Here is a 26,914-nt window from a genome sequence, read left to right as displayed (position 1 = left end):
TGCTGACTGGTACAGGGGGCACAGAACAGGTGCTGCAGTGACTGTGAAGGTGACGGGTTCTGAACCGTGTGCCCCCTTTAATACACGCCAGTCAGACTCCGACTGACGAGGGCCACTGTTCCATGTACCGGTACCTCACAAGCACCCACCAGCTACAGTCAAGTGTAATCAATAACTGGGAACACTTTCTACACCACATTGATCATCTTCGCTTAACTCTGGAGGATTTTCACCCTGCAGATTTTCTATAAAATCTATCTATAAACTTATAAAGAAACTGAACAGAGAAGTTTCAGGAAAACGTGACCTACAGAAGCAGCAGAGTGAAGAAACTACAACACGACCTTCCATTTCTACCTTCATCCAGAGAGAGAGAGCAAAAGAGACAGGCAGAGAGAGAGAGAGAGAGAGAGAGCGAGAGAGCAGCTGTTGGGCACTATTTTGGTTGTAGGATCACCAGGCGAATCCCCCAGACAAGAGGCAGGTTTCACACCAAGGTCTCTGAGTCTGATCTCTAAAATAACAAGCGTAACCTTCAGCTCTAAAGAGCTTCGACTGAAACCAGGAGGTCAAGCTCTCAAAAATCAGCTCATCAGATCCGCACTTCCACCTGAGCTCGAGTTTCAGCTCTGAAGAAACGACCTGCAGTAAACCGGAGAGCCGTAACAAAACCACCTAAAACACATTCACACGACCTTCATGTTACCTTCACACGACCTTCAGATCCGCTCAGATTCACGTCTTTATCTGTTTATAATAAAGCGTTTCGGTCTGACCTTCCTGCACGTTCATGTACGAGCACTGAAATGACAAAAACAAAACACTGACAGTAAACGATACCATGATAATCAGGTCATTATTTTCATTTTAACTCTTTAATCCAAACTGGCTTCATTCTGACATGAGTTCAGTAGTTATACAGTAAAAATGAACAATACAAGACCTCCATCCTCTTTGGGTGGAAACACTATAGATCACGGGTGTAAACGTGACCTGGTGGAACAAGTCAAAGTAACATGGCCTTTAGTTTATCTGTGATTAGATTTGTATGTTCTCCCTGTGTGGGTTTCCTTCCAACTTCCAAAAACACACAAGGTGGATGTAATTACCCCTGTGAGTGAGTGAATGAGTGAATGTGTGATTGAGTGAGTGTGTGTGAGTGTGATGGTGTCGTGTTGATGAATTTCCTGCTTTGTTTTCTGGCTGGTTAGTAAAAATAAATGAATGTTTTTTATGAATGAAGCTTTATTACTCATTAGTATTTTATTAAATACACTTTTATAATAAAGGTAATAAATAAATTAATATAAACAGAATGAATCTTTATCAGACTGTGAATCATAAAGCAATAAAGCCCAAACATTTATACAATAAAAGTTTATTTTATTAAAATATTTTCACAAGGTTTGGGGGGGGGGTTACCAAATATACCAAAATGTCTTGATGTTTTCATCTTTCTGAATGTAAAGAAAAGCATTCAAAGCAAAATCTATTATCAAGGTATTAAATCATTTTAAACCTGTTACTATTAAACACAAATATAATCAGAAACGTTTCATTTAAACTTTGAGTTTTAATCAGTTTAGAAAAATACACTCAGATTCTGCTGCAGTTCGTAGAAATGCTTTAAAAATCACACAAACATTCAGAAGACTGAAACGATTCTGCTTTTATTAAACGTCCGTGTTTTACTTCAACTAGGGGCCGAACAAAAATATCAAAGCAACATAAACAGCCGTCAGAGTCAGTTCATACAAATAGAGTTCTTAAGAACAAAAGAAAACAAAATGAGGAGGGCTGGGTTCTACATGTGATCAATGTTACCGATCTTTATTCCTTCTTTATTCTTCTCACATGCTTTCACACTCTGATCAATCATCTGCAGTCGCCCCATAACACAATACATCCCCTCAAACACGCCGACGCTGAACAGTCGTTTCTGAGCGTACGTGTGACGGTACAGGTTCATATCATGATCTCGACCCTCATTCTCCTGCACATACGTGTGTGTATCATCTCTACAGACTGAGGAAAGAACAGAAGCGCTATGCTCAGGTAGAACAGAGATCTGCTGAGACTCGAACACAAGTCGTTTAGAAGAAAAATCCTACACATGAGAAGCGTGCTGCTAGTTCTGGAACATTCACACCCATCACCAGCATACTGAGGGAATCTAGTTCTCCTGATTCTCAGAGCGCTGCTGGGAATCACGGCTTCTGTTCTTTTCTCAGTACTGGAGGATGTGTTGACATGATTGTCTGTGGTAGTCACACACACACACACACACACACACATACTGAGCATCAGGATGCTGGCAGCGTCCGCTAACACTGCTAGTGGTTTAGCCTGCGCCTACGTCTAATTACCCAATTCCATGCACACGATGAAACATCAGCAAGAAAATAATGTGCTAAATAGAACAATAAAATTACTCACCGAATATATTCTACTATGTATATAAAATATATCTGTATATACTTTTATTCAAATACCAGCACAAAAGTGCCACATCTCCATAAATCTAAAGTAAAAGCACAGTGTCATGCACCACCACGTCAATAAATATACACATGAACATCAATATTAGATTTCAGTCAAACCTCCGACGCATTAAGACACAAAATGTCCGAATCACTACGGTAATCGAGGTAAAAACTCTCAGCACTGTTTAGAAAAGTCCTTTAAGGCATCTACATGTGTCTACATTCGTGTGCAGAACCAGTGAATCAACCCGAACTCGACCCAGCAGGTCAGGGTCACGCCCAGGCTGGTGATGGAGATGCAGCGGCGGGGGCAGACGGTCCAAACCAGCGCGGGCTCGGACCATCACGTGCAAAATCCAGTGCAATAACCAGTCGAATAAATAAATAAATAAATAATCCAACACCATGCGTTCTATCCTACAGCTAATGTACAATCCTGCAGCGTATAATGAGTGTGTATCATGTCGTTAGAGCTGTCACAGTTCCGCTCCGGTTTAATCCCCCGTACACGCCGTGTTAAATGGAACTGGTGATTTTACGCCCTTGATATTGGAAGCTGAACACAATACAGTCAAAGTTCAAGTGATTAACGTCATCAAACCTCAGCACCTGGATCAACACCACCAGGCTAACAGTACGTAAACGTCCTCTCCAACTAGTGCAAGATCACATCGAGTACACGGCCACTTCATCTCCACAGCTCGGCCACTCTGAACATGGCAGTGTCACAGAATTTCAGTGAAGAGGAAACATCAAGGAGCAACAACAGCTCAGCGAAGGGCTGAAATGCTGAAGCGCTGAAGCATAGCGTCTAAAATAATTACTACACAAACACAGGAAGCTAGAGGAGGGTCGCCACACAAGCCTAACATCACCATGTGCAATGCCTGGCTTCGACTGGGGTGGAGTAAAGATACCCGCCGAATGCATAGCGCTTAGAAATAATGGCGTGAGTGCTAACAGTTCGGGCAGCGCTCCTTCTTTCCAGTGAAGTTTAATCATAACGCAGCGTTGTACTAATATCAGCTTCCTCTGTGACACCAAATGAAATAAAATACTAATAAATAAAGTAGGAAAATAATATTCAGTGTAATAAACTAAAACTACACGTCACTACTCAACAGTGTAAAGATAAGAACACGCTCCTCATGTCTGATATCTCCAGTCCTGTGTGTGCAGCATCAGACCAAAAAACAACACAGACTGATCTGATCGCTCACGGTGACCATGTGACCTGTAAAGTCTCACATGGATTAATATTATTGATTACAAATATTAATAATAATGTTGTTTTACTGCTCAGTAAAAAAAATCCACTAGAAAATTGAGGTGAGTGAATGATGGATGTTACGGACACCGTGACAGCCCCGTGTCAGAATCCCAGCTGCTCGTTCTGATCGTTTATCAGGTGCCAATCAAAAATATTTGCTTTGATTTTTAGGGATCATGAACACAAACACACGAGAACAAAACATTATCATTATTAGATGGGACGCTCGTACGAGGCGACACAAATACACGAACTGCTTTTTTTCTCTCGCATAACTGAAGGTGACATAAAAAACAAACACACAAAACACAAAAATAAAAAAGCTAACCCTCGAGTTAAAGCAGCGCCACGCCCGGGCACGGCATCCCATAATCCCCTGCAACGCGAGCAGGTGCAGCTAGACAAGGCTTCAGAAACGGGTAATGCAATAAGACGGCGAGTGCCCCCCTTCCTTTTAAACATGGGCATGGTGTTTAGATTAGAGCAAAGAGTGCACACACACACACACACACACACACACACACACATTCTGGACTCCCACTGCGCGCACACACACACACACACACACTCAGACATCTCCCCTGACCACGTCAAGAGGGTAAAATTGTAAGGCAGCTGTTCTCTTCTGTCAACTAAAAGTGCATCGCTGAACATATCCAGTTTAACCCCCCCCACTGAGACACACACGCACACACACACACACACCTGCAGCCCATCCATGCACTTCACACCGGCTACGCCTTGGATCAGCACATTTTTATGTGTATTTTTTTTACACCCCCCTCTCCCAGGGACTTCTGGCTTCAGCTGTCAGAGCCCAAGCGAGTCGTAAATCGTGGCCGGGCGAGGCGGAGAGGGGTTGGGGTGGCTTGTCGGGGGGGTGCTGGGTGAGCTCGGCTGCGGGACACTCAGACGTTCTCCACTCCGCTTTAATTCCAGTCGTCCGTTGCCTGCGTCTGATTCTGAGCGGCGTGTTCGAAAGGCCGTCCACACAACGGCAGAGAAGGATGGGCCCAACGCCGCACGTTCTTCTGAAGAACTCGCTGAAAACAGTCAGAGAGGCCGTCACATCTCAGCAAACTACAGTATACACTACTGTACACAAGGTCAAAGGTCACAGAATATCAGAGGTTTCTAGTGATGCTAACAATCTGACTTGGAATTCAAACCCTGTGATTTCAAGGAAACCAGACCCACTGCAACCCTGACCAGGATAAAGTGGTGGTAAAACATGGAAATGAAATTGAATGAAATTTTTGGTGCTTGAGCTTCCAGGACCTGTGATCTGATCTCTCAGCACCAGTACAGTTCTGACCCAGGTTTAGTTCCTGTAGAAGTTCTTCTATTCTACTCTAGTCAGCTGGTGCATGTACACACACACACACACACACACACACACCTGTTCTGAGTAAAGCTGATGTGTACAGTTCTTTTACATTTTTGGCATTTTGCGGACGCTTTTATCCAAAGTGACTTACAGTGCTGTGACAGTATACTGCCTAAGCAATTGAGGGTTAAGGGCCTTGTTTAAGGGCCCAACAGTGGCTACCTAACAGTGGTGGGGCTTGAACGAGCGACCTTTCGATTACAGGTACTAACTCCTTACTAAACTAATGTAGAACTGGACCCTGAACATGTGTAGATGTTGTGTGTGGATCAGTTTCTCTTACCTGAGGTTCAAGATTCATCAAGTCAGGAAATGGACAAAAATAATTGCTAGGCCGATATTTATCAGCATCACCAGTGCCACCAGTATGGAGTTCGGACCCTGCAGAGAGAGGACACCGGGAAATGAATTCACGTACATCTTCATGTACATTTAAAACACCTGCACAGCTGTATATTACTGGATCCAGTCAGCTAGGCATGTGGGAACCTTCATGTTCATGTTCACATCAGAGATCATAATAAGTGTGGTGTTGGTGCTGATGGTGGTGGGGGTGATCTAATGTCATGTCATATTATGGTTGTTGGTACCATACAGGCTGGTCTGGGTTTTCAGAAACTGCTGATCTGGAATCAGTTTCATGCACCACATGAGTTTCCATAGAATTATGCAAAGAAAAAACATCCAGTGAGTGGCAGAGCAGCCAAACGTGAAGATGAGTGTCAAATATATAAGTGAAAATAAGTAAACACATCCTGTAGAGGACACAGACCTCTGCACAGTTCAATATTACTGTTATTATACGGTTATATACAGCAGGGCTCTTCAAACGCTCGGGTGGGTCGCGTGCCAAAAAAAAAGACAAATTGTCATTTCATTAGGGGTGCACAAACTTTTTCACATGACCCTAAGCTATACAATTTCCCCCAAATTCTAGCTTGTTTTATTTGATGTGTTTTCAGTCCTCACCGTCTGCTCCTCCACCACGTCTGTGCTCGTCTCCATGCTCGCTTTCTTGGTTTCTGCTAGGCTCTTTGGCTTCACCGAATCCTGCTTCTTGAGTTTGGGCTCTGGTTTAACCTCTCTGGTCATGGGGAGCTTGGCAGCGACCATAGAGGGTGTGGGGGCGCGATATTGCCTGACGGGAGCGGGCGCCTTGGCGAGGGCGACGGAGCTTTCGTGCTTCGCCTGCTCCTCGGATTCGTCGGGTGGAATGGACACCTCGGCTTTAACGTAGTAGCTGTGGTACTGTGTGTGGAGCTCGCCGTTGCCAGGACTGGAGGGATTGGCGACCGGCACCATGGGTTTATTGGGCACGAGGGCGGTTGCCACTTCGTTCTTGACTTCCTGTTTGGCTGGCGCTCTGGGGGCAGTTTTGGCGACGACGCTGGGTGCCGGGTTCTCGACGGGGCTCTCTTTGGCAGGTTTCGGGGTGCTTCTGTTGAAGAAGGACTTCTTTTTGGTGACTGGTGGGGAGGGAGGAGGGGTCGGACCTGGACTCTGGGTGGGCGTTTGGGTGGGCGTGGTGCCCTTGCGATAGAAATGAGGACTTCCTGAGGGTGTTTTCTCTTTCTTCTCTTCAATGACTTCTTTGATCTCGATAGGCTCGCTGGAGAACTTCTGCTTAATGTAATCAGGTCCTGTACAAGAGAGAGAAGAAGTTGATTTTATGGAGTATAAACGTATATTTATCATGAGTTTACACTGTTTACACAGTTCCTGTTTCAAGGAAAGTGAGCTTTGGTAGAACCTGATCTCCAGTCAACACCTTTAGGATGAACTGGCACACCAACTGTGAGCCTCGCCCAACACTAGTACACAAACTCAATAATGCTCTTGTATCTAAATTGTAAGTAAATCCTAGCAGTTACGTTCCTAAATTTACCGAAAAAGATAAATATTGCAGTAAAGGGCACCTAATATAATTTATATCCACTTCTTTATCCTGGTCAGGGTCATGGTGAGTCCTGGACAGAATGTCAATTCATCACAGAACTTTGGGTAGCATCCATCCTCAGGTACAGCCAATCGTGTCTGTGTAGACACCCAGCCGGTCAATAGCACCACTGACATTCGAACCCTGATCAAATAGGCTGCTGCACCAGTCGAGCACATGGCATCATTTGTAATTTTGTATTAATAAAAACATTATTTCATACTTTTGGCTTTTCACAAGACTCTGAAGTATGACTGTTGGACACCTCTGAACTTCTTACAAGTAAAAATCAGTACACTAATAGTAATGAGTGTTCGTATATGTGGATATCTGAACACTCCTGCCTACAATATAAACCCTGGCTGGGTGCCTCTGTGTCCTTTAGTCCTAATCCTGACTTTGTGGAGTCGGAGCTAAACCCAGTATAAACAGCATCGCTCCATTAGTGGTGGTGCTGGGCTACAGAGTCGGATTCTGCTTCACGACAGGAGTGTGAGCTTCCATACATTCTCCACATTCTTCGCAGGGCCAGTGTGCTCTCACAGCTGACGTGGATAGGCTCGCTAAAACCCCTACTGGGATGCGTCCAGATCCGGCCATAGATGGGCCAGTAAATCAGCCTGTTTATCAGATGCCTCACCGAGCTGACGACAGAGTCCGAAAAGAGGCTGCGGAGACGTACAGGAGAGGGGTTTGAATCTCCTGAGATTGTTTAGGGTCTGTACTAGACCAGACCTGGTAATAACGGTATTAAAAACCTCGGAAATGAATTCAGCTGAAATTTATTCTCATCACATGCACCAGGTTAGTTTGTATTTTTGGAAGCTTACAGACCAGATCAGGTGTAAATATTGTTTATTATTATAATTTTTTGGTTCTGATTATCGGTAGCGCAGCAAAAAATCCTGAATGATATTAAATGAGCAGAATGAATAAAGTCACGTGTCCCTGAATCTATAAATGTCTCAGCTGGTTAAGTAGAGACAGGAACGTTACTGAAGGGATGAAATGAAAGCTTCCTCCCACACTGTTGTTATTGGGTGAATTGTGATGGGAAGCGCAGTGCTAAGCTGATGTGAGGTCAGTGACGGCACTGGCATGATGCTTGTTTTTATGTTCTACACAAACACTTGCTGCATTGTGTCTCTTACAGCAGCACTGCAGTGCAAGAAGCTGGAAATGAGAGACAAAGCAAGCTAATAGAGGTGTCCACAAAGGGAACAGGGTATAGCTAAATACCTCTGACACAAAGCCTACAAATGGGTTTGTTTTAAGACCGAATTTTCAGTTTAGGGATCTGATTTAATCTGCTGAATGAAAACAGAAGTCTGAGAGCAGTTAATACTGGGTTTTAGGGGCGCAGGGTCAGTCGTTGTCAAGGGCCCAACAGTGGCTGCATGGCAGAGCTGGGATTTAATCTCTCAACCTTTCAAGGCTACCACTGTCCACTATGTGGTTCATGGTCAACCTTTGCATTTGGGATGGTTTAGTTAGACACACTGACTATTGGTTTTGTTTGGGTCTAAGTGCAGCTATTGAAGAGGTTGTAGAATTACAGATCAGACATTGGTTTGGTTTGATGACTTGAGGCTTGATCAGACTAATTATTACATGGTTCAGGATCTATTGAGCCAAATTAAGGCATTTAAAGCTAAAATGATTGGATTTAAGGGACTGACGCTAGTTTCTGGTTTTCAGGACCAGCTTTAGAGTGGGCTTCAGCGTTTGGATGTATTTAAGTAGGTTTCGAGACAACTGTACTGGGAGGAATGTAGAGTTTTGGAGTCTCTGAGAGCAGATACTGGTTGGGTTTAGGAGTCTGACATGAGCAGTCGTATGTGTTTGGAGGATTTAGGACCATCTAGGTCAGCAGCGCTCTAAGCTGTGTGTTATTTATGATGTTGTGTGATGTTTATGTCTAAAGCTGATGTGTTGGGTGGATGGAAAGAAGCTCTCTATTCTGTAAGCGAGTGCTATATTAATATTAGAAGTAGCCACTCTAGCATTTTCAGGGTGCTTTCAAGTCGAGCAGACCCCCACACTGTCCTTAAATAATCTCCTCATGCTCAGAAGCAGCAGGAGCTGCAACAACAGCAGAAACATTATGTAAATGATATGCTTTCTCTTCACATCTCATTTACATTTACATCAGCTCGTCCTTCTCTCATTTAATAAAAAACACTGAACACAAAGACGACAGCAAGGACACAGAACTTAACGCTTATGTGTTTCAACAGAAGTGTTAGTACATTTAATCAAATTATAGTTTGAAAAACAAGATGCTTTTATTCTCTACTGAAATAAATCTGTTAGCGTTAGAATGAACTTCATGGATTTGGAAGGTTGTCCACATCGTAGTCGGTACTGACTGTAAATCATTCATTATTATTGTTGAATTGAGGTGCAGCCACAGCAGGTTATTCAATACAAAATTCCAATCACAAAAGTCAAAATATTTAAGCTGTGAATTCAGGTCTACAAGCAAAAGGAAAACAGCTTCATGTCGACCTGTAATTTGACACTCAAAGTCAAAGCAACAAACGTACGTCCAAATGTACAAAACAATTTGGTCCACAGGTTAATATCAGGATGTTAAATTGTACTAATAAAGCTTGTAAAACCAAGATAATTTCAAATGACATGAAAGATACAGCTATTAGGCTACATGCTAACTAAAGCACAGTGCTGGACTATTTTCTGACCACACCCGTTTCGTAAAACGACACAACTCACAAACTTCTGCTGAATGTGTGTGTCAGTAGGGGTGTAATGGTGGGGGATACCTGGCTGGTGGAAGTTTGGTGAGAGCTCCCGTGCCACGGCGCGAGCGATGTCTGCATCCTGGCACGCTGCTAGGGCTGCCTGGTCTGAAGCTTCCGCTTTAGCTCTGGCGTGGGCTGTTCTGAGGAAGAGCAGAATGAAGCAGAGTGAAGTCTGGTTCATGTAGAAAATCAAATTCAGTTACTGTCCCAACATCATTATTATGATGATGATGATGCTGTTTTTCCGTTGCTGCTGCAGCATTTAACTATAAGTTATTATTGTTTGGACACGTGAGAACTTTTCTAACCAGTTTGTCTGAACGTTCATCCACTGGTCGGTTTGCGGTTGTTTGATGATGTAACTCAGCTAATGTGCTGTTAATGTTCGGCTTATGTTTGTGCCTGTCTTCTGGCTTCCCAGGAGACTTTTTATATTCTATGAAAATGTAAATTGTTCATTCCATTAATTATGTTTTGCTGAATCTGTGTAAACACCAAAGATTAAAAATCCTAGTTGGGTAATTTACCTTTAGTCATTTGATCATTTACTGTTCAAACAAAACCAGGCAACAATTACGGAGAAACAAACCCTAAAACAAATTGGTCTGATTGTCATTTAGCTTCTAATAATCACACACAGTCCAGCCTGGGATGATTATTGAAACCCTAATATAATAACTGGTATGAGCTAATTTAGCAGCATCCTAATATCACACTGACATGGACGTTACCAAATACAGATTTTATATTTTTAAATCACGGACCCCACATTAGTTTTGGAGAAGTATTAGTCAGTTTGTGAATGACTCTGATGAATCAGTGTATTAAATAAATTGAACAGAGTTTCGTTTGATCAGAATGTGTTTGTGTTTGGAGTAGTTCTTGCACAGGTTCAGACTTTTTCTCTCTGCTAAATTCTAAGGAAGATAAGCTGTTAGTTTGGGTTTTAGTGCTCGTTTTCTACAGTAGCGGTTTGTGCTAGTGCTAATGCAGTAGATGAAGTGGAGGTGACGCTGAGCAGTCTGAGTGATGTGAACATGCAGTGCTGTACAGCAGAGGTTATGAGCGCTTCAGCCACTCGGCCAAAACGACGAGTCTCTAATTTTAGTCCCGTCTTGTGTTTCAGAGCAGCAGCGCTGTGGCCTGTTTGGCTGTTTTTCATGTCGGTCCGAGTGGACGAGTCCTCGTTACAGCGCTGTCCTATTTCAACTGGCCATCAGTGATAAAACACGTGTACTGATGAGACCTGGACTTCGTTTCATTAATTCATTGGGGGATTAATAAAGTCCTGTTGTGTTATTAGAACAGTTCCAGTACTTTCTATCAGCAAAACAACAGAGACGTTTCATGTAGAATCTTAATAACAATCCTGATATGAACAGACCACAAGCCCAGGTTCTAGTTTTGGCCTTAACGTGTGTAAGAATAACTAATAATACAGAACATTTAGTACTTTACACCAAGACTTTTGAGTTCAGAAGATGAAGCACAGAGAGCAGTGGAACCTTGAGGAGACTCACACCTGAAGACGGGCAGGTGAGGAGGAATAAAATCAAGCGTGTGGTTAAGGAGGTGACGGCGTGTTTCGTCCACCGGTGCTGTTTCTTTACTGAACGCTCTGTATCTAACGCTTTGTACAGGAGAGACTGAGCTCCATCTCCTTGGCGACAGATGGAGCAGTTGCAGAAATTCTGAGCTTTTAATTTGGCAGTCGTCACCCCCTTCACCACACATCCACCCACTCTCCTAGTGCAGATAAAGATGTCAAGAGGCGCACATCCTCCCAACGTCCTTTAGAATCGCTCACATCAAACGGCGCCGGGATTCGACGTGTCGTCCCTGAATCTTCCTTATTTTTCTATATACTGTTAATTCCACGCGAGAGCGAGAGCGAGAGAGAGAGAGAGAGAGAGAGAGAGAGAGAGAGAGAATATCTGTATGTTTACTATAAATCAACTCAGATAACAGACATACTCATATCAACCTCTCTTAACTTTATTCTATATATATATAAAGAATGCTTTATATCACAGTTTGGTGCCTGACGTTAACATGGTAATGACGGCAGTGTGTGTTGTTCTGAACAAGTGTATCAGGTGCAGCAGTGTTGTTGGGATTTATAAAGATTGTGCACTCAGCAGACTGGATGTAATTTCTTTGTGAATGTGGATGTCGGACTGTGTCCCCATGATTGTAATTTTCTGCAGTGGATTAGTTTGAGCAGGAAGCAGATGCCCCAGATCAGGAGGGTCTGACTAAATACACACAGTCTGAACCTCTTCCAGTTCACTGAACACACACACACACACACACACACGGCACTACACACTCCGTCAGGATTAGAGGGGATTATTAATCTGCACAGGTTCATCTCTGCACTACAGCCTGAGCCTGATGGAGACATTAAACTCAGTCTAATGACTTTATTAATCAGCTCTCGCGGGATAACGAGCACAAAGAGCTTAGAACATGTTTCAGATAGGTAAAGAGGAGAGGAGAGTGTGATCAGAGTTAATACACCATCATAAATATTCTAAATGATTAACTATCTAATTGCAGTGCAGAGAACAATAAAACAGTATATAACAATATAATGTGATTAAAGCACAGCCTGGTGCTGTGCTTCTCTGTAATCAGACTATGAGCCGTACAGCTTTTACCCGACATATAATCTCGTATTTCAAGTGATCTGAAAACATTCCGATACTGTATATGGTGATCGCACATGCTCAGTGAAAGGGTGGATATTATGTTTTAATAAGAGAGTTAATCAGATACTGTATGAAATACTGTTCTACAGTCAGATTACAGAAATGGATGATTCTCTAAAATCAGATATAACACACACACACACACACACACACACACACAGTGAGACAATGTCTCTTCTAAACCTTGTGAGGATTGTATGTGTAGTAACATGCTAAAATGCTGAGCAGCTGCAGAACCTGAACATGAGCAGCAGAGTCGGGACACACATGAACACGCACATGAAGTTTCAACACGTGATAGGACAGCAAACACACACATCCACTACTGTATCACTCACACTGCTATATTCTTATCTGCACTGACTAGCCAAAAGCCAAATACTACCTCACCTTATTTAGTCACAGAGAGAGAGAGAGAGAGAGAGAGAGAGAGACAGACAGACGGAGAGAGAGAGAGAGAGAGAGTCTCGCTCATTACATTCCCTTGCCCCCCCCTCAGTGCTTATCACTTCTCTCTATAACAGTCTTCAAAGGCAGAGAGAGATATTTAATTCATACTCCAGCCCGGGGACGCATCACTATTTGATGAGATTGTGTAAGCCTTGTGTAACTAAAATTCACGTTCCATACATGCAGTCATGGACATCCTGTCCTCCATCAGCTCTGTACACACAAGCTACCTACCTCCACTCAGTTAGCACTTTATTTCTAGTGTACGCTATTTCTATTGAAGCGAGTGTTTGCTGGGTTTAGAGGAACACAGATATGACTGTATATACCTGTACATGACTGTGTGTAATTGTATGTGACTGTATATGATTGTGTATGGCTGTATATAACTGTATGTTACTATACGTGATTATATGTGACTATATATAACTGTATGTGATTGTATATAATATGTAATACTGTTTGTTATTGTATATGACTGTATCTGACTGTACGAGACCATACATGACTGTATATGACTATGTGTCACTGCAGGTCTGTACTGTGAGAACCATACAGTGAGTTCTGGTTGTGAGTTTGTGATGCGGCCACCCCGACGTCTCTGTGATCTCATCACTAACACATCCTGTTGGCTCTGCATTGATTATCTGGTCAGACCGAGTTGGAGCTGCCGGGCAAACAACGCCACTCATGCAAACATTCAGCACCACTCTCTCTCTCTCTCTCTCTCTCTCTCTCTCTGTTCTGGTCATTTCTCTGTATTTTATTGTGATTTCTGTTATATCTTTTCTGGCTGGGTACCTGCACACTTTTCTCTTCATCTGTGACCCCTGACACAATGAATGTCTCCCTGCTATTGGGGTGTAAAGCACTACTCCACTGGACAGTGCATTACAGGATTACACAGTTACTCATCTGAATCCAGAACAATCAGGGTAAATTAGAGTAAATTTCATTTTCATCAAATTTACATTTTCTCAAGGACTTTAACCCTGTTATTATCCATCATGAGAGGAGCTGGGATCGATGGTTTAAATCTCCGACGGTGCTGAGGAGTCCTCACATATGCAGAGTTACATTGTCCTCCGCATACAAAGCTGAAACCCAGACTAGTGGGCACAAATCCAGCAATCTTACTGGAATAACTCATAATTAGATTGAGATAAAGAAAGTGTGCTGTTTATATGAGCGTATAAATCATCAGATCACTGCCAGAACCTGAGCTTAATCAGATTAGAGCATGTAAACACACTCTAATAGGCCTAATAGGGTTAGTAATCGCGTTCAACATGTGTAGTAGGTTCACTCTTTTATGCTCACTCACTCTGGTCTGTAACACTCGGCTCCATTCAGAGCTCTTACTATTGAAGTCCTACTCAATACAGGAATAAGAACGTACCAGTGAATCCTGCTCAGACTGAACAACCAGGTTCTGAATCACTTATCATCACTAACATCAGTACGATTGGAGAATTAACTCTATTAGAACAATAACACGTTACATGCCTGGTTTCAGAGTGGGCATTTACCTGGAGGTGGCGATCTCCACTTTCGTCCTGGCGATGGCGGCGGCTCTGATGGCTCCCTCGACTGCCCGCTCCACCTTCTGTTTGGTCTTGGCATTTTTGAGCGGGATGAGCTGCTTCTTGATGCCGCGCACCAGCACGTTGTTCTTGTACTTGCCCTCCTCTCGAGTTCCATCGGGAAAGACGGTGCAGCCGTATCCGTGGCGCTTGTTGTTGGCCCACTCGCCCTCGTGCTTCATGCCGTTGGAGCGCTCGCTCACGCCGAATCCGCTGCGCTTGTCGTTCTTCCACTCGCCCGTGTAGGACTCTGTGGTGGTGGCGTCCACGTTGTCCTCCGTCTGCACGTTGTCGTCGTCCTCGCCGAAGCTAAGCGTGGAGTTGGCGTCGCTCGAGCTGATGCGACTTATGGCGGCGTCGCTGCGTGCCGAGCTGCGCTTGCTCGAGATGGACGAGCGCGAGTCTGACTTCCTCAGCTGCCTCAGGCTGCCGAACAGGGAGCCGCGGCGGAACAGGCCCTTCTTCCTGCCTGACCCGAGCTCGCCGTCGCTGTGCACGTTGAGGACGAAGCCGCCGCGCGTACCAGCTGGGCTGTCTGACATGCGCTCGTTCAGGACGGAACCGTTGCTCTGCTCGCTGCGCAGGGAGGCCAGAGAGGTGCGCAATGGAGAGCGGATCATCGTCGCCATGCCGTAAGGGACGCTCTGCCTCACGCCGTAACCATGGCGCATGCCACCCATCCACTGGCCCTGATACGTTCCTGTCCATCAACAAGAGCCATCAGTCAGTAAAGACACGAACAGTGTTGAGTTAAAAACTATCAGGGAAGAAATGAATCCCAGCAGCACAATCAACTTTATTTTTAATAAAAAACACACAAGACATCATGAGGGTCTTACCATTCTTCAGAAAACAAATAGAAACGATTGGAAAAACTCAAGCTGGGCTTAAGTTTTACATCAACAAAGTCCACAGGACCACATTAAGCCACATTCTGCAAGTGTTACAACAGATGGCAGCGTAATCAGAAAGTTTACTGAGTGCTAGACCGTCCTGCCTGCAGTCTACACCTGTCTCTTAAAAATACAACACTGATGCACTGTACAGTTGTTCAAACTGCTTTTACCATCTATTAAAACCCAGATGATATGTTTTCCTTTCTACCTCTATGTTATTGACTCATTATATCAAACAGTCACTTTCTAATCTGGTGTTAACATATCTGAGTTTATTATTTCTTTACAGTTGGGAAAATAAGATGCACTGTAATGTAACAGCTGCAGCTGGATAAACTGCTCCATTAGAGCTAAAGCACAGTATCACTGGTGTACAACGTTTTATTGTAATTTATTTCTGACAGTTTGCTGTCAGTAGTTTTACAAAGATGTATTTTCATATAAATATATACATATTTTTTAATCACATGAATAACTGAGCAACTGAGACTTGAAAATGTGTGGACGTGTAATAAGCACGGTTATTACACCCGTTTCATATTTTATTCATAAAATGTGCATAAATTCTTCTTAATATGTTTAAAACTGGGACAGGAAGGTACAACGTTATAAATACATGACTGCTCTTACAGATAGAGATGTTGATTGGTTCCAGAGCCCGGAATATCTAAGGAATGTTCTCTTCATTAGAAAAAGCAAATGTTTATTATTGTATATTATTGTCCTGTATGTAATAAATATCTCGTACTTTAAAATACAGGACATTTATACTCCAGACCAGAACATGAGAACAGTGAGTTTCAACTATTTGTGTACATTTATAAAAGGCTATGTTTTATAAATCATGTCATGTCACTGCTGTGGGTTCTACTGTGGGTTCTGCTGTCCACTGCTGTGGGTTCTGCTGTCCACCGCTGTGGGTTCTGCTGTCCACCGCTGTGAGTTCTGCTGTGGGTTCTATTTAAGTTCTATAAAGCAGTAGGATAAACATGTAAAGCACTGATGGTGATAAGAGCTGATATAAAATGGTGGTAGTGGCTCATGTCAGCTCTGTGCTGTGTGTAACTGGAGCTGTGGAATGACGAGAGTGTGACGGAGTGAACAGTCATGGCTCTCATACCTCAGTCCTGAACACACAGCACTATTTTAAATCGTGGAAGTAACCCGAGACCAGCTGAAGTTCACAGCTTTAACTAACCAGAACTCTCCTTAATTCAAAAAAGTGAATTTAGACAAAACACTTTTCTCTGTTTTACATCACAACGTCCTAATCAGTAATCAATAATGTGTGAGAAATAAAGAACAGCTACATTTGTAGAAGCACATACGGTATATCTACAAAATTACCTTCCCTGTCGTTACTTAACACATAATTAACGTTAGCACCTAACGTCGGCTGTGTTGATAGGAAGCATTTTGTGATCATGTTGCCTTCCTGTTTAAATTCTGTCCCATTAATCCAGCAGCGTACACACAGATCGGCTCTAATGCTCCATAATCTGGACAGTTTGGAATGAAGCTTTGCTGCCACACTACTCAGTTTATTCTGTTCAATCTCAGTATCTCAGGAAGGTTTAGATAGCAGGAGGGATTTAAAGTGATTTAAAGGCTAAGCAGCATGGTGCTGGTTTTAATGTGCAGCCTCAGATATCCAGATTACACCAAACTTCCTGCACTTCTTATGAACGTGTGTTTAGGACATTTGCACTTAATAAACACAACAGCCAATCAAAGACCACAACAGACATGTGATGGAGAATCAATCCAGGTATTTAGCTTTGTGCTGGTTCAAAGATCTGAAGTGTTGCAGAAGTTACTATAATTAGCCGTGACCTCTGTGACTAACCCGTCCAATCTGACGCCAATAAATCAACTCAATCAGCCCAGCGGTAACTTAGATAACGCCGTTGTGTAAGCTGGGAGCAAACGATGGAGTTTCTAGTGAAACAGGAACAATATAAATGCACAGGATTAGATTCCCTTTAAAAAAGCTCTATTCCAATATTCCGTATTATAGCCTATAGGAGGTTGTGTGTTATGTAAGTGTAAATTTAAAGCTTGGTGTTTATCAGGCCTTCCACACATTTACAAGAACCATTTCAGAATGTTTTCATTCCTTTTTTTAACTTGAAATATTTATAACTGTCATTTTTGGGTAAATAAACTCTCCATTTCTCATAGTGCTGTACACACACACACACACACAGAGAGAGAGAGAGAAATCCAATTCCAAAGTCATTACTATGAGGTTGCTTCACAAGATTTTCAACAGTGTCTATGGGAATCTGTGCCCATTCACTTAAAAGAGAATTTGCAAGGTCAGGCACTGGTGTTGGACAAGAAGGCATGGCTTGCCATCCGGGTTTCAATTCATCCCAAAGGTATTTATAGGAAGTAAGGTTGGAGTTCTGTGCAGGCCACAGTCGCACTAAAACAGAAAAGGGCCTTCCCCAAACTCTTGCCACAAAAAGTCTCACATTTTTAGTTGAGTGATATAAGCACTGACGTCTCTTTCTGTGGTGGGTTTGGCTGAGTGTCAGTAACTCAAATTAAATAATTTATATAAGTTATTTTACCTTTAATAAGCTAAAATAAACATAAATAAAGAGGTAGATTTGATTGTCTATCATTAGATGGATGGATGGATGGAAAGGCAATACTCAGCTACCATTAGCTTGTAAACAAAATTAAAAAAGACAACTACAGATGCTGGCAACACCTACTATGAATGGCCATACAGACACTAAAATGCACTGGTTCTGTAAAACTAGGAAACGTATTAGTAACCGATGTATGTATTCGGTATGTATTTTGTTCGTAAAAACAGGTGACGGGTACAAGAGTAGTAAAACTAGTGCAGATGTTTACATACAGGTTCTACTGCATAATACAATTGATCAGTAAATATCTCACTACACTATGTGACATTACGATCGGCCTATAAAATAGGAAAAGTATTTGGGCAGGTAAGGCAATAACTTCATTCACAAACGCTGCTCAACTGGCTCATGTGACGGTGTTTAGATCTATAGGAAATGAATCAGTGCATCAGGTTTGTGCATCATCAGTGTTTCTCAGGTGACTGTGAACATTACTAAGTCAGTCAATAAATCTATTTTGTCTGATCACCAGAGCTCAACCAGTTTAACACCTACAACTGAGGGAGGATCTTCTGGGAAGGGTGCCTGTATGGCACAAGGGTCTGATGCAACAGTCTATAGTGGGAACACCCAGGTTCGAGTCTCGCTGCCACTAGCCAGGTTAAGCGCTTCACAACAGCGACTCCTATTGCATGTCTAAGGCGTGGACGTGAGTCGTACAGAAAAGTGTATAGTATGATCTTTCACACATGCAGCCCCCTTTAGCAAGTTAAGGTGTCGTACACGCGACAGGTGTCGCAGTAGTGGATATAACAAAAATTGGGATCCAGATCCTTGTGAGATTAATGTCAAGGTGCTGTAAGACTTACTGGTGGCTCATTGTGGTCCTACACTGTGCACTTAGTAGCTATGTTATTAGATTCACCTCTTTGAGTTGATACTTACTGATGAGATTAACAGCTACGTTTACTGTATAACCCTCTCCACCATACCCATCAGTGAAAATGGACTGTATTCGGTAGGAGAGCAGTAACAATGATTTGGCAGTGATACTGATATACTGATAATGGCTGTTTATCTAATCAGAGATGGTCCTGTGGTAGTCCCTTCCCACTCGAGAGTGGTAGGTAACGTGCGCATAGCAACAGATGGTGCACCGGTATGGAAGCTGTCCCCTATAATTTGGTCATTGTTATTATTATTTACAGTTTTGTTCACTCTTAAGTACCAGCAGGAATAAAAACTCACCCCCGTCTCCGTAGGTTTCGACACCGTAGCCGTCCTGCAGCCCGTTACTCCATGTGCCCTCGTACCGGGCGGGTGTGTTGAGGCTCTGGCGCACACCGTAGCGTCCCTTCAGCCCGTGGCTCCACTCGCCCCGGTACAGCCATCGGCCCTTGGCCTCCACGCCGAGTCCATGCCGCTTGCCCTGCGCCCAGTGGCCCTGGAAGGTGTTCCCGCTGGGCCAGGTGTACACACCGACCGCCTCGAAGCCGTTGCGCCACGAGCCCGCGTACTCGCCCTGGCCCTTGGGGCCGGTACAGACGCCGTGCCCGTGGGCTTTACCGTCTGCCCAGCCGCCGCAGTACGTGCCGCCATCGTCGAAGTCGAACCGACCGCCCGTCATTCAGCTGGAGGAAGCGCGCAGCTCGCGGCTGTCGGTGGATCAGAAGCGAATCTTGTGATTATTGATTGGAAAGATGATTGGAAAGCCGAAGCCGCGCCTGATGACCGGAGAGAGTCGGGCGCGCATCTGGATCGGTGTCGGCGGGGTTGAGAGAGCGCGCACACCGGACACGCACGCTGTCAGCGCCGCTATAATCTTCGGAGGATCCTCTCTCTGCCCCCGGGCCGCCAGAGAGGAGGAAAGCAGCAGACCTCCCGATGTAATGATGATGAGCGATTCACTGAAGAGTCGGTTCCTTTTCTGACTTCATTGAATCAATCCAATCGATTCACAAATGAATCGACAGCCATGAGTACTCAGTGACTGACTGCCTCAAAGCCCCTGAACACATGATGTAAAAACATCTGTAAAAGAAACACAACAATGCACTTCTTAATGACAAAACATGAGCAGATTTAGTAACATCTCTGTGGGGGCTTACATCACTACATCTATGTGCTCATGCAAAGGATAAAACAGTAGACTGGAATTTGTTTATTGCACTGTAATTAATTATTTATTACTATTTCACTCGCCACTTTAATCTGGGGCTGGTCGTGCAACCACAGTGCAGATACTGGTAAAACACCATGGACTGGTTTCCAGTCTATCAAACACACAGTCACTCACTCATACCTAGGCATGATTGTCAGTAGCTAATTCACTTGCTGCATCCGCATACACACATGGGAACATGCAAAATTCCTACAGACAATGAACCCAGAATTGTGGCCCCCACTTTAATAGCTGCACCAGCTTGTCATCCTGTAGTCTAATCAGTGATTGTAATTATTTTAGAAATATTCTTAGAAAATGGAGCAGACTCTTATTTTACCATGTTATGCATTTAATAATTATTCTTTATTGTATTTTCATGTTTTTGATGCTGCTCGTGTGACCGGTTTTTTGTTACGTGCATATTTTATACCAAACATTCACTCTCAGAAAGTGAATCTAATCTCAGCGGAGTCGATTCGTGTCTGTTTGAATCATTTGAATCAGTGAAGTGAATCCTAACGGTTCATCATTGGCCCCTAAAACTGTGCAAGAGACAAATCACTGATGACGTCAATACTGGTTGTACCCGCCCACTCACTTATTTAAAGGACAGATTTTATTATTTAATGAAACGAAAATCTAAATAATCTCTTTATTATTGTTATTATTATTATTATTATTATTTTGAAGATTGGATTTTTTAGTTTTGCTGTTGTTATTTACACTGAATCATGAACCAGTACATTTAGACATAACTGTGCACTTTGGCAATATGGATGAAATGATGTGCTTAAGAATAAATACTTAATAAATAAATAATAATAATATTAAATGTAAAGTGGTTCATGTAAAATATTACTATGCTTTTAGTAAGGTATTCTGTTAAAGATAACTGATTAATTGTAGTGCCACCGTCTATTAGTTAAATGTAACTGATTCACTCAGGGCTTTTTAATCATGTGTTTTGTTTGATACAACATTTCATTTGGATATATCCTAGGTTATCTTCTCCACTACACCACACCACACTGTTTTTACTTTTACATGTGTTTTATGCTATTTAAAAGGAAACTCTGCACTTGTAACAGTACTGGTTCTAACGCACAAAATACATATGAACCCCAAACCTGAACCTCTTTCTTGCTGTGAAAGCAGAACCAATAAGAAAATCCCAAACAACAAGGCTGTGCGCAGTATTTCTGTATAACCTGCATGTATTTTTGCATTTTGTGTGAGAAGTAACATCCACCCACACACACATGCTACACAATGTCAGCCAAACTCGAGCTTTTTAACTAAATGTACTAGTAGCCAATTCACACCTGCTCGGCGATATTTTTTTGCCTTTTGCACAAGAGCTTCCATCTAAAAACTACTTGTTTAGAGGAGAATACTACCTGCTCCATTCTGTATTTAAAACACTTTATTATGTATTCGCTCTACACTGTCATGCAACAGGTTACACGCCAAGCAACTGTAGACTAAAGGCCCGGATTAAGGGTTAAATGGTTGAACCTATAAATGGTTTTGCTAGCTTCAGAATCAATCACTGCAGTCAAACACTTCTAATACATTCAGATTAAAGACTGATGGCCGGATATTTTACAGTAGAAAGTTAAATTAATTGTTCCATCACTTATGGGAAGTCACCCAGTTTCTGATGCAGCAAAGCTGATTTACTTACACTGGAATTGAGTGAAAACCAGGAGCACAATCCTAAACACACCCTAACAGAGCACTTTTACTGAAATGGTCTAACTCTAGGATGACTTACAGGCTGTGCTAGGAGGACTAATTTAATCATGTTTGAAAAGTACCCAGAATAAAGTACTAACATAAAGACCAGCATCATCTCATTTCTAAACGTTTTGATTTTGTTGAACTAAGAATATTTTCATGTATCATTTTTATTTTACAGATCTATTGAGAAAAAACACCTTTATGGCCCACAGGGAAGTAAAACATGATCCGTCTGTAACAGTAGCATAACTGGTCTAGAATTTACTCTCAGTTCTACGATCAGCTTCACATCATTAGTAACACTCGCAGCAATTTGCAGTTGTCGTTACGGCTCAGACACCAGCTGCTGAAAGACTAATGGATCGACACTGTTTGAAAGGTGACAAAGAACATCATCCCACCTCAGAATAGGAAGTGAGATCCACTGAGAACTGGACGTCCCACTGTTCACTACAACAATGTTCACACAGCAGTAACAACACACTGTTTACCTTACTCCAAATCAATATATACAATTCTCACTTTACACCTACTAGGGGTTTGGTATGTTCTTCATTTATGGATACTCCGGTTTCCTGCCACCTCACAAATAACAGTCAGAAATTGGATTGGCTGCTCTAAATTGCACCTCACCCACTGCGACTCTTTCCATGATGAACTTGAGTTTGTTTCTGTTTACTTATCTGACCTTATTACAGCCAGATAGCAGCTCCATCTCTCTATCAATTCATCCATCCATCCAGAAGTTTATCCAGGCTAACTTGGTTTAGCTCCCAGTGAAAGATTTTGAAGTTGAATTCCTTGACTCTCCACATGGTGTCAGAATAGTCTTCCTATTTTTGTTAAGCTCCACGATGCAGTGTAATTGATTCACTCTCTGGAGCTTCTCAACACAAACTTAACACTGGACTTGTCATGAACCTGTGCATCATACCTGTGCATTCATTCAGAGAACCTGGAGGGATTTGTGCGTGTGTGGGTTTCAATCTTAAATTTAGCATCAATACTGGCAGTCTTCATCACTACAGACATGCAGACGAGGAAATGTCAGCATAATTCACAATGAAAGTCTAGACTCACGCGAATGGGGTCAGCGTAGCAGAAACACGTCTCTGTTAAAAACATGCCATACCTCTGAAGACCAACACAGGAGCATTCAGACTGGCATAACTAACGCAATGAGACGCAGGTGGTACAAACTGAACCCAGGTGAGCACGATGATGCGTAGCCAGACCTGGAACTGAGGAAGAGTGAAGGAAAACCATTTCGTGACAGTTTCCCAGACGGCAGTTAGGTGTGGTGCTGATGTCAGGGTGTGTGTTCCCTTCCAGCAGATGTGTTTAAATCACTAACCAGAAAACGAAGCCAGGATGGCGTGTTTAAGTTTAGCACAGAGATTTAAATCTGCAGCAGATGTAAACACGGCTAGACTTTGTCTCCAAGTCATATGAAGGCACTAAAGCTTCAGCGAAAAGGTAAAAACTCTGGAGTGAAATACTGTATATAAAACAAGTATGAGAGCTGGGTCAGGCTTTCTTGAAAACAAGTCAGGGATACAATCACTGAGAAGTCCAGATCTAAACATTGATAAAAAACCATCTCACAGCATTAAACGTACATCAGAGCTCAATTCAGTCCATTGTAAGAGTAGAGAAGAAAACTAAAGCCACGCTGCAGAGGTCATGCTGCCCGACTACACCAAGTCATCACACTAGAGTTATTGGTTATGAGGACTATTTTAACGCCAGTGTTCACTAATGTTTCAGAAGTCAGTGGCTGTGAAAGGTTTGAGTTTAAATGAGAAGTATTGTGGTCTGATGAGACTTAAGTAAAACCTTCTGCTTGAATTCTAAGCCGTCTGTTCAGTGTTAATCCTACAGGGCACATCAGCCAGATAAAACCATCCTGACTTAAATCTGCTGGTGGAACATCATGTTAGGGAAACACTTTTCAGCTGTCTGGTCTGGATCTTTGACAAACACCTTCCTCCCTCTGATGATAAAAAGCTTTAACAGGGAGGGAGGGTTTTTTTAGCAAGGCAATGACTCAAAGCAACTACGGAGGGGTTCCTGATCATGAACCCATTGTACATTTGTTGGAAGACCTCATTGTTTCTGTTACCAACCACTCTCCAACTAATCTAAACTAATCATTGTGTAGAGACTGCTGGCTGTAATAACCCCTTATGATGTGGTGTAGTAAGACGGAGGAGAACTAAACACTCCATCGTCTCCTGTGTTGAATTACATCATTGCCTGTTTTAGAAACAGAGATCTGGTACAGAATGAGTTCATGCCATTATGTCACATGTTACTGAACAGAACAACAGTCGTTTCTTTATTTCTCTAAAAGGTTTCAATAGTTCAGAATAGCTGATACACGGAAAAATAAACCAGCTGCAATTTGGACCAAATGTTTCATTTAGTTACTTGTTTACAAGGTTGGTATGTATTTCAAATTATTTCTTTATTTTACCTGAAGTGTTTTATCCAGACCGATCCAGATGTTTGCTTATACAAGTTTTTGGGCAGCAATGGGGCACAGTAGTGTGGGAGCTGCACAGTTCCAGGGAACTTGGGTTCTAAAGACCTTGGTTCAAAACATGCAGAAGATGGATTGGCAAGGTGTATCACCAGGACAGAATCTCAACCACTGAGCTGCCACTGCCTGTACATATAAATAAAGCCAAAATATACAATCATTTATGACATTTAGCAGGTGCATTTATCCAAAGCAACTTACACTTGTTATGGAATACAATACAAGCAAATAAGGGCCTTGCTCAGGGGCCCAACAGTAGCACTATGGCAGGGGTTGGGCTTGAACCAACAACCCTCTGATCACTAGTCCAGTGCTTTAAACACTGAGCTACAACTGCCCTACATATGCACTCTATTTGTGTGTGTGCACCTCATTCTGTAGTGCGATACTATAAAAGGTAATGCACAGGACTCACCATATATAGTTCTGTGTAAATGATAAATAAAAAATCAAGTTTTTTGGCACGATGAGCCTATTTGTACTCACGATGCATATAATGAATAATGTGTATAGCCTCACTGAAGCCACAGTTTCGTAGTGATGTTGATATTTCTTCAAAAGAGAGATGCCAAGTCCATAAAAATAGCAACACCGATGCATAATCTTTTTTTAATGCAATAATGTCAGAGAAGTGTTATGTAAAGCTTTGTATTGTAACATGCCATGAAACTGTAATGAAGGGAAGAGCGAGGTTCACAAAATCTCTTTATTTAGAATTATTTAAGAACCGTCATCAAGGGGTAAAACAGAATTTAACATGTTATCATCCAAACATTCCTGCAGAGGATCCAGGAAAAAACCAAAACAAATATAAGGGCCAGGAAACGAAAAATCGTAAAACAAGTATACTATAAACTATCCATTTGTTCAGTCTCAGCACTTAATACCCTACATGGCACCCACTCTAACTTTAGGATTTGGAAGTCTTCACAACACACAAGCCTATGCTATACAATCTCTATAAACAATCCATGCCTGTAGAACAGGTCATAGAATGTTAGTGACACACAATTAATGTTAGCACAAAATTAAGCTTACTGCACAAGACACTAAATGCTGGGAATCATATTTTTTAAACAAAACAAATTCAAATTTCTTAATTAACAAGATGATGCCATCAAATCAGCACCATTTATTACATCATCAGATGTTCCTGTTTGCACGTTCTCTCTGTTCGTTCTGCTATACTGGAGACCACCAATTATTTGGAGTGAGTATATGTAACGAAATACGACCCTGCTCTTGTTTCATTTGGGCGAGAGATTACTCCAAGGCCGTGGGGTTCACAGGGATTTTCCACTAAATAAATCCGACATGTGAAACGGTCCTCCACACTCCTCTGTGAAACCAGACATTTCACATTCACATGCCACAAATCGGTGGCCTACCACAACGTCAACCGTAATAGCACAGGCTATATTTATGCTTCCTGGTAAGATTATGGATTCCCTCACATAGTTTTCTGACTGTGCTCATGTTAGGAGGGATTCATTAAGGAGTTATGAGGTGAAGCAGAGGTTTGAACATGAACTGAAAAGCTGTACTATGACCTAGAGTGTGGTGAAGATTTGTTGGCAGTGTTGGACAGTCATATCACCACAAACTGACAGAAGTAACCAAACCACTAACATAAATACATTTTAAGACAGTAACTCAATGCTAATTAATTGTAATGAAATGACCAATCGTTGGCTCTTTAGAACTTCCCCATGGCTTTACCAGCATGGCACCTTACTATCCCTATGCACACTGGTGGTTAAAGATCTCTAGAGATTAAATGTTTGCAGTAGAAGTTACAGTAGCTCTCTGAAACAAATAATATATTAAGATTCATGCATAATAAATAAATAATTATACAGGTCATTTTTAGATGATCTGACAATAATTCTGGGTAGTAACATTTTAAAATTTTAACCACATTTTTGCTTTTGTAAATGCCAAAAACAGCAACTTGAGTGGTGAAATGTGTAAATAAATAGCAGTTTATGTCATGGATCTGGCTGAGCTTGAGGTCACAGCTCAGGGTGGTCTGGGAAAATCCATCAGGTCAGACATTTAATTACAAAGTTTGTCTGCTTATGGATCTAAAAATTGCTGATCTTGGAGATCCAGTCAGGAAAGTCCCATTTTTTGGACAATTCAAGACATTTTTGTACACTTTTTTGCAAACATTAACAGTAATTTATTTTTAGGTACGTTTTACGTTAGGTAAATAAACGTTTAACAAATTCCACATTCATGTTTTAATGCATTTTACAAAATTTTTTAAGACTTATGTTTCAGGTTAGGGTTAAGTGTGTGCTTTTTATCACTCCACATAAAAATGAACTTAGTTCTGACCACATGGCAACTAGAACATGTTGTTTTATTAAACTTTTACACCATTCAAT

The 26,914-nt window shown here is 42.2% G+C and overlaps 2 protein-coding genes across 3 annotated transcripts in view; one reads left to right on the top strand and one right to left on the bottom strand.

The window, feature by feature from the left end:
- The window catches only part of rpl7 (ribosomal protein L7), a 124,694-nt gene that overhangs the window by 9,579 nt on the left and 88,201 nt on the right, over nucleotides 1–26,914 (top strand). The window lies entirely within an intron of this gene.
- jph1b (junctophilin 1b) lies at nucleotides 857–19,922 on the bottom strand. Its single transcript, XM_062987618.1, has 6 exons — nucleotides 19,327–19,922; nucleotides 14,529–15,282; nucleotides 9,860–9,978; nucleotides 6,110–6,780; nucleotides 5,424–5,521; nucleotides 857–4,796 (listed from the first exon to the last, which is right to left on the bottom strand). The coding sequence occupies exons 1-5, from the start codon at nucleotides 19,703–19,705 to the stop codon at nucleotides 5,441–5,443; spliced, it is 2,004 nt and encodes a 667-aa protein (XP_062843688.1). The 5' UTR covers nucleotides 19,706–19,922; the 3' UTR covers nucleotides 857–4,796; nucleotides 5,424–5,440.

Source organism: Trichomycterus rosablanca, chromosome 25, assembly GCF_030014385.1.
Source record: "Trichomycterus rosablanca isolate fTriRos1 chromosome 25, fTriRos1.hap1, whole genome shotgun sequence".
NCBI classification, from domain to species: Eukaryota; Metazoa; Chordata; class Actinopteri; order Siluriformes; family Trichomycteridae; genus Trichomycterus; species Trichomycterus rosablanca.
Note: the sequence above shows the minus strand (reverse complement) of the source record. Positions and strands in the feature narration are given on the sequence as shown.